The 14,366-nt window shown below is 34.0% G+C and overlaps 1 protein-coding gene across 3 annotated transcripts in view; it reads left to right on the forward strand.

Annotated features, from left to right (window-relative positions):
* Positions 1 to 14,366, forward strand: part of ATM (ATM serine/threonine kinase) — a 126,101-nt gene that overhangs the window by 29,869 nt on the left and 81,866 nt on the right. For all 3 annotated transcript variants that reach the window (XM_087433661.1, XM_087433660.1, XM_014785193.2), the window contains 11 exons: positions 1,086 to 1,311; positions 2,904 to 3,029; positions 4,094 to 4,219; positions 5,143 to 5,232; positions 6,545 to 6,716; positions 7,499 to 7,698; positions 9,909 to 9,991; positions 10,085 to 10,240; positions 11,060 to 11,135; positions 11,266 to 11,396; positions 13,211 to 13,331. In XM_087433661.1, the coding sequence (XP_087289787.1) occupies positions 1,086 to 1,311; positions 2,904 to 3,029; positions 4,094 to 4,219; positions 5,143 to 5,232; positions 6,545 to 6,716; positions 7,499 to 7,698; positions 9,909 to 9,991; positions 10,085 to 10,240; positions 11,060 to 11,135; positions 11,266 to 11,396; positions 13,211 to 13,331 (1,507 nt within the window). The remainder of the gene's footprint in view (positions 1 to 1,085; positions 1,312 to 2,903; positions 3,030 to 4,093; positions 4,220 to 5,142; positions 5,233 to 6,544; positions 6,717 to 7,498; positions 7,699 to 9,908; positions 9,992 to 10,084; positions 10,241 to 11,059; positions 11,136 to 11,265; positions 11,397 to 13,210; positions 13,332 to 14,366) is intronic.

The following is a 14,366-nucleotide window of genomic DNA, read 5'->3' on the forward strand; positions in this document are numbered from 1 at the left end:
TAGCCAGGGGAAAGCTTATTTTAATTCAATGACTGTAATCTATGCTCTATAATTTTAGATCTATTTTACTGTTTTTTAATGCTGTTTAGTGTAATGTGTGACATTTGCCAATGGAAGAAATAGAATGGTTGTGATAGGAAATTAAGAACATAAAAATTAGGGCTGGCCCTGTGGCTTAGCGGTTAAGTGCATGTGCTCCACTGCTGGTGGCCCGGGTTTGGATCCTGGGCGCGCACCGACACACCACTTGTCGAGCCACACTGAGGCCACGTCCCACATACAGCAACTAGAAGGATGTGCAGCTATGACATACAACTATCTCCTGGGGCTTTGGGGAGAAAAAGGGAGAAAAAAGGAGGAGGATGGGCAATGGATGTTAGCTCAGATCCGGTCTTCCTCAGCAGAAAGAGGAGGATTAGCACGGATGTTAGCTCAGGGCTGATCTTCCTCACACACACACACACACACACAAAAAAGGAACATAAAAATTATGTGAAATGAATTCTTTAAAGATGTGACTCATTTTTGTATGTCAAGTAAAATCTGACTATTTGTTAGCTTTAAAAACTAATGATAATTGAGGATAGGGAAAACAAAAATAAGTGTAAAAACTTCATTTTAGTTGATTGATGTAAGAGGCTTATGTTGATCACTGACTGAAAATGACTCACTAGCATGAAGATTCCTAATCTCTCTCAAGAGGGCATAAGATGAAAAAGATTCTACATTTTGGAGAAATCAAAGGTGAAAAAAGGGAAATGTTTTCCAATAATGTTATTAGTGTTTATATCTGGTGTTATTCATATTTTCTTTTTGATACTTTCTGAATTTGCCTTTGAGATTGTAACTTGTATTTCTTTCGTCCATCTATTAGTAAAATTTGCTACTGAATAATGAAATTTGGTACCAGTAAGTATCAAAGTCCAAAGAAGAAAAGCATTTAAAAGAATAATCCATTAATGGTATATAAGTCTTTGAATAATGTAGATGCTAAGTTAATCTTTTCATTTGTAATTTATTGCCGCTATGTGGAGGTGAAGTATTTTGTCATTTGGTTATAAATTAAAGATCTTACTTTCTTGAAGTGAAAAACACCAAAAAGGTCAAGAAGAGCCTTCATTCTCAGAAGTTGAAGAACTGTTTCTTCAGACAACTTTTGACAGGATGGATTTTTTAACCATTGGAAAAGAATATGCTGTAGAAAAGCACCAACCTAGTATAGGCTTTTCTGTCCACCAAAATCTCAAGGAATCACTGGATCACTATCTCCTGGGATTATCAGAACAGCTTCTAAATAACTACTCATCTGAGGTGAGATTTTAAAAAAGAAATAAAGCGTATATTTGATTCAACTTTGGTAGACTGTTAGGAAGGAGAAACAGAGGGAGGAAAGACACTAAGGATGGTGAGAGACTTGATTTTAAAAGCTACGTGGCTACAAATAGCAAAAATTTAGCATGGAAAAGGAAAAGTGAAGATTAATACTTTGTGTGTTTCCTTTGTACCAGGAATTCTGGTAGACATTAAAGAAGTAGAATTCTTTGGGTAGGTTAGGGGGAAATAATAATGGTTTTGAGCATAGGGATTATATGGTGAAAAAGAACCTGTCAATGCAGAGGAGGGAGATGTTACAATAACAGAAAAGGGCATAATTTTAACTGAACTAATAGATTTTGGTGACACGTGAAGAGGGAGGAGTGATTAATGAACTAGCAGTCGCCCATATTTTAAAGGTTATCTAGTGATTTCTCATAAATCATTTCCGTTGTCCCCTTAACATCACAAATGTTCTTTGTGTGTGCTATTCTCTTGGGAAAACTCCCATTGCTTTCTATATGAAATATCTTTCTACCGATTTCGTGTGTTTAAATCACCCACGTCAAAATCCTTGCGTAAACCTTCCTTAAATAATTTCAGCCATAATAATTTGTCTTTTAATTTTCATAGTACTTAGTATTTCTATTTTAAAATGACACTTAGCATCTTCTTTGTACCGTAGATATTTGTGTATATTTTTTATATATAAATATCTCTTAAACTATGCTATAAGTTCTTTAAAGGGCATATATATTTTTATTAATCTTTGTATCTTCCACGATGCCTTGTTATATGGTAAATGATAAAATATATGTTGAATAAACTAAAACCTACAAGCTACTCAAAGGAGTGAATTCAGTAACTGGGAATAATGACTCAAAGAGCCAGAGAAGGGACAGTGTGTTTCCTCTGTCTTATCCTTAATTACTGACCTGCTTCTGGATCATAGTTATAATGACTTTCATTACAAAGTAGTATGGTCTTCTGTGTTTTCCCCTAAAATGCCATTTCCTGCAACATAGGAGCAAAAAATCTGAAAATCTTATTTTTCTGTATAACCATTGCAAGTTCTTACATAATTCTATAAAATTGGCTAAGCAGTATTTATTTATTGCAAAAATATTTTGTGCTAGTCTGTGGAGTCTGACAAGCTGAATAAGTCAAGATTCTTGTTCTTCAGAAGCTCAAAATGTCATCTTAATGTCTTTTTACATGAATCTAATTTCTATTCATGTTCTAAGAGTTATAGACATTTGTTTGCCTGTCAGTTTTTTTCCTTTTCTTTCCCCTCTCAGATATTTAAGGGCCTATGTGTGCAGTACACTGTGCCACTTTAAGAGGAGATACCTTGCTTGGCAGTTAGGAGATAACTTCTGCTCTTTTTCCTGAGAATCTGGTTATCACAACTCTGCAGGGATCTCTTACATGTTTTTAGAGATAATCAGAATTATGCCACTATTATCTCAATTAACTAAACTTTTGTTTCTCAATACCTACATCAAATTTGTTCTTACAAAAGATAATCGTAGAGTACTTAAAATTATTTATGAAATATATATGTATTTTTATTTGTGTTTTAATTTCAGACTACAGATTCAGAAACGCTTGTCCGGTGCTCAAGTCTTTTGGTGGGTGTCCTGGGCTGCTACTGTTATGTGGGTGTGATAGCTGAAGAGGAAGCATACAAATCAGAATTGTTCCATAAAGCCAAGGTACGAGGATGCATGCTAATAAAGTTTTGGATGAATTTGAATGAAATTTATTCCTGGGAAAATTGGTGTATTTCTTTGGAAAACCTTGAATTTTTATGTAGGTTAACTCTTTCTCTTTCATTTATGCAGTCTGACAAGAAATGATGCTATCTGTCCTTCCTTAAGATTTAAAATTATTTTGGGGCTGGCCTGGTGGTGGAGTGGTTAAGTTTGTGTGCTCTGCTTCGGCAGCCCGGGGTTTGCAAGTTCGGATCCCGGGAGCAGACCTACGCACCGCTTATCAAGCCATGCTGTGGCAGGCGTCCCTCATGTTCAGTAGAGGAAGAGGGGCATGGATGTTAGCCCAGGGCCAGTCTTCCTCTCCAAAAAGAGGAAGATTGGCAACAGATGTTAGCTCAGGGCTAATCTTTCTCATCCAAAAAAAAGAGGGCTGGCCCCATGGCATAACGGTTAAGTGAGTGTGGTCCACTGCTGGCGGCCCAGGTTCAGATCCCGGGTGTGTGCCAATGCACTGCTTGTCAGGCCATGGTGTGGCGGCGTCCCACATAAAGTAGAGGAAGACTGGCATGAAAGTTAGCTCAGGGCCAGTCTTCCACAGCAAAAAGAGGAGGATTGGCATGGACGTTAGCTCAGGGCTGATCTTCCTCACAAAAAAAAAAAAAAAAGATTTAAAGTTATTTTAAGCCAACTATAAATATAGTAATTGAAATATATCACATTAAAATTTAATCTCATTAACAAAAATGCTGATTTTTATCTGTACTTTTAAGTTTTTCTGTGATCAGTCATCCTAAAGAATCCTTGACTGAGTGTTAATCAAGTAGGCTTTAAGTGTGAAATTTATTTTCATTTCTGGGTACTATTCTGTCAGCGGTGTGATGTGTAAGGAGAACAGGACATAAGATATATCATTTAAAATTGTTCATAATTTTTAATTATACTGTATAACCAAGTAGAACTTCTAAAAACACTTAATTTTACCTCTTAATTAAAACTTTAAAAAGCAATCACTAAGCTATAATTTTAACTGGAATTTTGATTTTTCCTTCTTTTATTCTTAACAGTCTTTAATGCACTGTGCAGGAGAAAGTATCACTCTGTTTAAAAATAAGCCACATGAGGAATCTAGAATTGTTTCATTGAGAAATACGATGCATCTATGTACAAGATGCTTGTGTAACTGTACCAAGGTAAGATGTTCTTACTTGACAGTATAGCCTATCTGGGAGATTGATAACTGGTTAATGTTGTTATTGTTTTTTTGGTCCATTTATAAATTTATACACTGATTTAAAATTAAATTGAATGGTAAAGAAAGCTAGTATCCAGAGGCATAAAGCAGTAGGTAATCTGAGTTGCTCATGAAACTAATTTTGTCATTTCAGGAAGGCTTCTGAGGTTATTCTATCGCTTTTGTGTAGAACTACATAGGTGACTCTTTTATTGCCAGCATATTTCCATTCATTTAATAACAATTTACTGACTACTAGCTGTGTGATATGCATACCACTATACCAGGGCTATTGCGCACTGCAAAGATAAACAACTCCAGCACATACCTTACGCTCTCTTTTACCCAGATAGTCTTGTATAATATTTGGTAGAAAGAGTGCTACTGTGTGTAATCTTTGTTTTGATTTGGAGGCAGGCCTGAGGGGTAGCTGAGCCAGGCCAGAGTGTTGATAATAATTGGAAAGAACATTTTTGAAAGCTAATATATATTAAGAACATGGCCATATATCAAGATTATCAGCATATGTTTTTGGTTTTGAAATGTATTTTGTTGTAAATGGGAAAGGAGAGAAGTAGAAAAATAAACTCTAACTTAATTATTGCTTGCTTCTGTTTAGGGTCAGTTGCTGGTATTTTACTTTAGTGTTTGTGCACAGTGAAAGATATTTGCTATAGTTATTATTAATCTAAGAAAAGAGGTTAGTGTTTTTGAGGCAATTTATATCTTGGCCCTAATAGTAAACTGTTTATCTATGCTTCTTATGATAGACAATTTCCAGTATAGAAGAAAATCTACATTTCATTCACAACAGAGAAAATATCTGCCAGGAATAATTGTTTTTATTTCTTTGCTTGTTTTTTTTGTTTGTCTTAATAATAGCACAGTCCAAATAAGATTGCATCTGGCTTTTTCCTGCGATTGTTAACATCAAAGCTAATGAATGATATTGCAGATATCTGTAAAAGTTTAGTAAGTATGCTTCTTGTTTTACTACTGTATTTCATTGATGCTAAGATGATTTTTTTTTCATTGAAATTTGTTAAATAGGAATACATTTCACAATACGTGGCATCTTATATATTTGAAATGTGGAAATTAAAGTTATTTGGTTTATATTTGATTGCTGCTTAATATCAGTAACCTTGCATAGTGCTTGTCTTTTAGTTTTTCAGCAAATAATAATAGACAATGATTGGGAACTAATCATCCAAGGTCATACCTCTTTCTGTGTAACACTGTACCAAAATTCAAAATAATTCTCTGTCCTTAAAAATAAAAATCTTGCCCGACAAGCAACATGTTCTTATCGTAGTATTTTTCTGCTTCCATACAAAGGGGCTTATGCTACAAATACTCTTTTGTCTAGAACAGTGCCTGGCACACGTGGTAGATACTCAAATATGTATTGAATGAAAAAATATTCTGTAACTTGATTATTTTCACTTAATAATAAATCTTGATCATTTTTCCTTATCACTACAGACTGTTAATCTTTACTTTTTTAAGCAGTAGCATGGTATCTCATTATATGGGAATAGTATATATATGTATTTTTAGCCCCTCTGATCTTAATTAACATTTTAAGTGGTGTCTACTTGTTTTTGTTACAAAGAGTTCTGTGGTAAAGATTCTTATACTTGTGTCTACTTTTATTTGTGCATATGAAGGATATAGAATAAATTCTAGCAATGGAATTACTTCTTCAGAAGGAATGTTAATTTTGCTTTTTTTTTTTTTTTTTGGTGAGGAAGATTGGCCCTGAGCTAACACCTGTTGCCAATCTTCTTTTTGCTTGAGGAAGACTGGCCCTGAGCTAACATCTCTGCCAATCCCCCTCTATTTTGTATGTGGGATGCCACCAGAGCATGGCTTAACCAGTGGTATGTAGGGCTGCACCCGGGATCTGAACCTGCGAACCCTGGGCCGCTGAAGCGGAGTGTGCAAACTTAACCACTGTGACACCAGCCCAGCCCGAATTTTACTTTTTGATGGATATTGTCATTTTCCTCCAAAATAGTCATACCAACTTACACTTTTCCACACACCCTCATCAATATGGGGTATTATAAAGCTTCTTAATGTAAGAAATTATTTTTAAAGTTTGCATATTGTTGTTACATAATTTTAAAGTTTATCCATTTTCCTGTTGTTGGACATTTAATACAAATATCACTGCAGTGTTCAGACATATGAATCTTGAATTGTTTAATTAGGTGAATTTTAACTACAACATGCTCCTGAAAGAAGCCAACTTGAACATCTTTCTTTCTCTTATTTGAAGGCATCCTTTACCAAAAAGCCACTTGACTGTGGAGAAGTAGAATCAATGGAAGATGATACTGATAAAAATCTGATGGAGACGGAGGATCAGTCATCCATGAATCTATTTGATGATGACCCTGCTGGTAGTATTAGTGATGCAAATGAATCTGGAGAGAGCCAAAGTGCTATTGGTAAATACATATTTACTGCTTAGGATTTCTTTTACCTCTTTGTGTTGATTTGGTATTATAAACAGGCTCATAGATCCCAATTTTATGCTCATTTCCTTTTCCCTTAGTATAGTCTATTAGGATTGTTCCCTCTGTGCATAGATTTTTCTTATTTTTAATTGAATTTATTGTTTTTCTGTTTATTCTTCATGGGAGGAATTTAAAATAATTACTAAAGAAATAGAACCATATGTTAGATTATTTGGAAAATAGAAAGGAGGAGAATGAAAAAGCACCCATAATGCTATCACTTTTAACCTTTTTCTGTTATTTCTCTATAAATCCTTTCAAAATTGTAATCAGCATCAACATTCAGATGCCTTTTTATACCTTGTCTGTTTTCTTTTAATATTATTGATAAGCATTTTTTGTGTAGCCACTTGTATTAATAATCTTGCTTTTTAATGGCTTCATAATATTCCAGTTAACATATATACCATAATTTACTTGACCATTTTTTATTGTCATAAATTTAGATTTCTATTTCCCTATAATAATAGTACTGCAGTGAATGTTTGTCCATATAGATTTTTCCATAGATTATTTTCTGATGACAGAATCCTAGAGTAACCTTTTATAAAGAATTTTAATTTTTTACTGTGTAATCAGTTTCACTATAATTTTGCTTTCCATGTACTTTGATCTCCTTTTTTTTGGCAGAAGGGAGGATATTTGAGTTAATGTTCAATGTATATAATTGTTGTGCCCCTCTCTTAGTCTTAATAAGTGTGTTTTATTTTTAGGTGCCATCAGTCCTTTAGCTGAAGAACATCTGTCAAAGCCAGATCTACTTTTTTTAGACATGCTCAAGTTCTTGTGTATGTGTGTAACTACTGCTCAGACCAATACTGTGTCATTTAGAGCAGCTGATATTCGGAGGAAGTTGTTAATGTTAATTGATTCTAGCATGCTAGACCCTACTAAATCTCTCCATCTACACATGGTGAGTTAAGTAAAGTGAGAAAGCTCTTCAATTATGTCTCATGTTGCTGGCTAAGTGTAATGGACTGACATATAAGAATCACATAGTACCTTTGAAAACTTGAAATTGCTTCTTGAGAAATGAATCTGACACTAGTTGTAAAATACACTTTTTCTTTTAATGTGCTATAACAAAATTTAAGTGGATACTGAAACGTTAAAACTTGGGTGGACTTTGGATAGATTTGTTCTCTTTAAATATAATTAATTTTCTAAATTATTTTAAACTAGGCCAAGAAACACAGATTCTGAATGTAAAAATAATACGTAACGTTATAGTTGAAGTCTGAATCTTGCCTTGACTTTAGTTTATATGCTTTTAAATTTTTTGGCTGTAATTTCAAAATGACAGCACTTACAATACTACAAAGAACTTCCATATTCCCTTCATAAGCTTCTACAGTTAATATTTTACCACATTTGCCTTATCCTGTCTACACACACACGTGCACACACAACATATACACACATCTTTTTTTCTGAACCGTTTTGAGATTAAGTTGCAGACATGATGCTCCTTATACTTCAGTGTGTATTTCCTAAAAGCAATGATACTCTCCTATATAACCACAGAATAATCATCAGGAAATTAACATTGTATCATTGCATTTAGTTGTCAGGTCTGTTCAGTCTCTTTCAATCTGGAACAATTCCTTAGTGTTTCCTTATCTTTTATGACCTTCCTATTTTTGAATAGTACAGCCACTTGAGCTGTAGAATCCCTCCCTCACTTTGGGTTTATCATGTTTCCTCATGATTAGATTTAGATTTACATTTAGACTTTGATGAGAATATTATAGAAGTAATCCCTCTCTTGCCCTACCCCAGTCTATCTATTCATCTTCTTAGAAGTATTTCAAATTCCAATCCACCATCACAGAGTTTATTTCTTTTTTCTCTGTTCATATTTGTAGCTCTATTTTAGTAAGAAACCTGGCTTCTTACTTAACCTCAATACATTTACTTGTTTACTTAATATTTTTATATGTAACTAACCTCCCAACCTTGTGGGCTATCCCCTTAGTCCCAGCACTGGTGAACACGCAGGGAGAGTGCCTGCCCAGCGGGTATGTTGGGTGAGTCCATGGTCATGTCCCTAGTCCTAGCAAATTGGGAAACATGCCAGGTAATTCCCTGATTAGAACCTCTTAAAACATGCAGGTTGAGTCCCTGGTAGAATCCCTGATCATGTTCTAGCTGTGGTGAACATGCTGGTTGATCCCCTGACCCCAGAAAACATGCTTGATTGAGCTCTGTTTGAGCCCCTGGTTTTGACCTTGACAAACACTCCAGTCAAGTCTCCAGCCCTGACCAATGGTGAGGGCTGTATACTTTGCTTGAGGCTTTGTTGTTTAAAGTCACTTTAAGACACTCAGTAACATCACACATGACTCTCATGGCAATATTTAAAATGGTCCAATTTAATGTTCTTTTATAATATCTGAGAAGGAGTAAGAAACATTTTTCTACATAATGAAGATAGGGAAAAAAGTTGTCTGATTTCTTACTACCACTAGAAAATGATTTGGCAGCTCTCAGAAACTGGCTGCCTGGTTTTAACTACCATTATAACTGATAGTTACTGAGCAGCCCGTTGTATCCATAGAACCATAGAGAGCCTTACAAGGTTGCCTCATAGGAAGACAGGTCAGAGTATTTGACTTCTTCCCTGCCCCTGATTATCTCTGCTTTCCAAAATTCGTTAATAGAATAGTTTTTGACCATTAAACTCTTATCCCCAGGCATAATTTTGCGAGAGTAGGACATAATATAGTTTTAGATTCTTGCTCAGGCTTTTAACCCCAACAGTGTTAACAATTGTCATTTATTGAATTCCTACAATAAATGCTAGACCTTTACATTTATTTCCTCTAATCCTCATGTGAATCCAGCCAGGTAAGTGGTACATATACCCATTTTATAGGTGAGAGTACAAAGGCTCAGATGACAATGAATGGTTTTTAATCACACAAGTAATAGGTTATGGTGCTGGGATTTGAATCCAGCTCTGTTTGACTTCAAACCTCTTTTTTACTATGCTTTGTCTTTTAAAAATTCTCTGTTTTGTATGTGTGCGCATGTGTCTATATATGAATTTATGGTTACATATATACTTATTTAAGTAAATGATCTATGAAAAAAAAACCGATTTCACTTTCCCTACTATCTTAGTATCTAGTGCTTTTAAAGGAGCTTCCCGGAGAAGAATATCGCTTGCCAATGGAAGATGTTGTTGAACTTCTAAAACCACTATCGTAAGAAATTAAAACCATATGTTATGTTCACTTTAAATTTGTAAACTAACTGATATGTTCTGTTATACTGAAGTTAAACGTTTTCCACCACAGCAACTTGTGTTCTTTCTATCGCCGTGACCAAGATGTTTGTAAGACAGTTTTAAACCACATCCTTCATGTTGTGACGAATTTATGTCAAGGCAGTATGGATTCTGAGACCACAAGGGATGCTCAAGGACATTTTCTAACAGTGATTGAAGCATTTTGGTAGGGACAGACTATTTTGTGAAGTTTTTATTTTTTTTTTTTGCTACCTCTGGATACGGATGCAAACTTTGCATTTCTATGTTAGTGATTTCTTCTAATCTTCAGATGTAATTATATGTACATCTTTTAATAATAGTAGAATGTAATTTGTTTTTCCCTCTTTAATTACTTGAAGACCTACATTGTTTATTGCTGAAGGCTTGGTTTTTTAAAGTGTGTTGAGTGTATTTCCTTGTGAATTTTGAATCACATAATAGTTTGACTTGTGGTGAATAAGCAAAGTGCAACAAGCCTAAATCAATTGAATTGTCCATATTCCTAAAATGAATGAAGTGACCTTATCACCATCTGGTTATTTCATGCCCTATAGTCACAGTCTAAGTAACACCATGATACTTATAGAGGAGCACATATATATAATTTAGAACCTTCATATCATTTAATTGTAAGGACTTCTGAATCAGTATAGAATGTGGTGTTAAAATCTTTGATCTAACAACAAAATCTTAAAATTTTTTTCCTTTTAAAGCGAGTTTACTATAATGTGATTAGCTGAAGTATGATAGTCCCCAAATGAGGCATAATCCTATAAAACAAATAATGTACATTAAAATGAACTCCTTTTCAAACTAATTTCTTTTAGCTGAAATTTTTGGGAAGGTGAGAATATTGACATATGTTACATAATGAGAATTAAATTTAGCAAGGAAATAAATTTTGGAAGCAACCTAGAATAACCTTAATGTCCGGTGATTTTTTTTTTTGACTGTGCTTTTATTGGAATGATTATTTAACATTGGAACACTTACTTTATTTCAGGCAATTAACAAAGGAAGGGAAGTGCACATTCTCTGTAAGAATGGCCCTAGTAAAATGCCTTAAAACCTTGCTTGAGGTGAGTTATTCCACATTAAGTATTAGTAAGGTCTCCATTGAAATTTTTTAAGCAGGCTTTGTTTCTGTTTGTTAATGGTGATTTTTCTCTTAATATTTCATATTTAACCTCAGTTGCTTTTTTCCCATAGGTCGATCCTTATTCAAAATGGGCTATTCTCAATGTAAAGGGAAAAAACTTTCCCATAAATGAAGTATTTCCACAATTTCTTGCTGATAGTCATCACCAAGTTCGCATGTTGGCTGCAGAGTCAATCAATAGGTAATGGGCCAGGTATTCATGAAGTGTCTGGAACACTGCAGATAACAATGCAATGTCTAGCACAGTCATAGGTCACTAGTGATATTCAAAATAGCAAACACTTACTGAGCGTATACTCTATGCTTTGCTTTTATGTTTTCTCTTAATTCTGATGACTCTATCACTTAGATACTATTATTTTCTCCAGTTTATAAATGAAAACTTTGTGGCTTAAAGAGATCAAGTTACTTGCTCAGTGGTTGAGTTGAATGAGGTGTGTCTGCTACCACTTATGGGAGATATAGAATGTTTGGGTATTACTGTGATTTTATATGAATTTGTAAAATGAAAATTAGCACATTTTACATTTTGCTGATTACAATTTATATTTACTTAAGTGAACGTACAATTAGGCACTGGGCTGATTCTATCATAGGGATTTGTTTTATGTTTGAGTACCCGAAGAAACAAATATTAATTTTTTAAGGACTGCATGTTTATCAGGTTGTTAAATTGGTTTTAAAACTCTAAGTTGCAACCTACTTCTGCCTTTAACACCTCGCGCTCCTTGTAAATAAAACACCTCTCTGCTTTATTTTTCTCTATAGCATTTATCACCACTTGAAATAGTATATTTTAATACATCTACCTAGGATATAAGCTCCTGGAAGGCATTGGTTTTTGTCTGTTCTGTTCATTAAGTACCTAGAACAATACTTGACATGTGGTAGGTGTTTAATAGTAAAATAAATGAATATTTGAAGAAAGAAATTACATGATGCTTTAAACACATCAAAGCTGAAAATCATTTGAGTAACTTTACTGTTCAAATGTAAGTGACCAATAATTAAAGATCACGATAAAGAAACTGTACCAACAGTCACATAAATATATGTTTTAGATTACCTAATATGTCCAGAGTTGGAATATGCTGGCAATAGTGTTTTTGTAAATCAGAATTTGCGTCTAACTCCTTAGGTTTGGGATTCTTTTCATTAAGACCATAGTGCATTTTAAGGATTGCTAATGAATTGGTGTACTTCAAGTCCTTAAAAGACAGAAAATATGTACAGAAGTTAAAGATCTGGGGTTTTAGAGGACCACAAGTTGAATATAATAATAAAGCAGTGTAGTGGTGGCATTGAGAAATCTCTTTAAGATTCAAAAATGTATAAATTCAAGAATGGCATGAACATAGCATTTGTTGTTTTTGGTTGTTTATTTGTTAGATATCTAATATTGGGCTATTTTAAGAGAGGTTAGAGAAACTGGAGGAATCAGAGTAACACAGAAAAGTATGCAAGTTTTGATTACTTAAAAAAGCATGAAGGACAAAATTGATTAAAGTGTTGTCTTTAAATATGATAGGATATTATGCAAAAGGCACTGATCAGCTCTTCTCCATCACATAAAAAAGAGTTAAATGGGACATCAAGACATCAAGCTATCCACTTTCAGGGTGATTAATAATAGAGCAGGTTGGCATAGAAGACTGTGGCTTCTTCTAATTGGTGTTTGACCAGAGGACAATTTTTCTTTTCCAGCTAGTTTGAGTTCATGGCTGTTCAAGTTTGAGCAATAAGCTAAAAGATCTTTTGAGACCCATTTTAGTTCTAGGAGAAAAAGGAATATATGGTAAAGACCCTAATATTAAGCAGTTGATCTGAACCTCTTTAAATGGACTCAGATTTCATTAGTCTTTTAGAAGAAGACCTAGTACGTTAGTTGGTCTCATAGAGTGATTTATTTTTATCCTGTACTGTGCTTTGGAAAGTAAAGTTTAAGGTAAAAAATTATTTCTCTTTTTGTTTTTGCTTTTGTCTTTTGTTTTAAAGATTATTCCAGGATATGGAACAAGGAAGTTCTTCCAGGTTATTGAAAGCACTTCCTTTGAAGCTTCAGCAAACAGCTTTTGAAAATGCATACTTGAAAGCTCAGGAAGGAATGAGAGAAGTGGTAATTTTAGTAATGCATATTTCCTTTATCATGTACTTTCTATAAATATGTCTTATATTACTTTACCAGCGTTGGCCTAAGACAGTTGTATCCGATCATTTACAATGTAAAGCTAGACTAAAATGACTGTGTGAATTGATTGAAATTGCCTTTATAGGTCAGAATTGGTCAAATGATGACAGTTTCTTTTGGTTCAGCTTATATGTAGAATTTTTGTGGGAAAAACAAAATTTAATGGGTTTTTATGGGAGTATAAATGGCTTTCTTTAATTAAAAAACTTTTTTGTAAGATCTTATTAAAAGCTAATTCAGAGAATGGTGACAATAGGAAGAAATGGATTAAGAAAAATGTTTTAACAGGGGAGATGAAATTATCTTGGTGTTCTTTAGTGAACCTTGTGCTTTTCATATTTCTCTGTAGAATAATATTTTTTCTTAAAATGGCAAAAATTGTCTTCGTATTAGAATTTATTCATTCATTGATTTATGCCTTGATATTTTTGTAAAAAGTATTTGAGGTAGTTAATCAAATGACTGTGTAATCTGTAATAGCACAAAACTGAAAAGGACAGTTGCATGACAGAATGTGAATTTAGAAAAGGATTTTAATAGATTGGAAAGGAGTGTAAATAATAAAAAACTTAATAGAGATAACATACATTTTAAAATCAGCTCATCACATGCGAAAAGGGAAAATACTGACATGACAGCAATTCATTTGGAAAAAGAACTAAGAAGTTTTATATTTTGAGAGCACGGTATGAATCAGTATTGTAATAGTCATCAAAAAAGCAAATTCTGTCTTAGACGTTATTAGTAGAAGCATACTGTCATGAACAAGTTGATAAAAGAACTTGGGTCTTCTGTACATTTGAGAGGACACCTAGCATGTTGGGTTTGGTTCTGAGTAAAAGTAGATTTTTGACTGGGATGTTAGACAGTCTGTAGATCTCTCTCCTAGAGGATTAGGTGAGGGAGTTGACTTAGTGGCAACCTCATAGCTATTTTCAGTCGTGTCAGTGATTGCCATTTAGT

Source organism: Ceratotherium simum, chromosome 7, assembly GCF_057802395.1.
Source record: "Ceratotherium simum simum isolate JZ-2026a chromosome 7, ASM5780239v1, whole genome shotgun sequence".
NCBI lineage: Eukaryota > Metazoa > Chordata > Mammalia > Perissodactyla > Rhinocerotidae > Ceratotherium > Ceratotherium simum.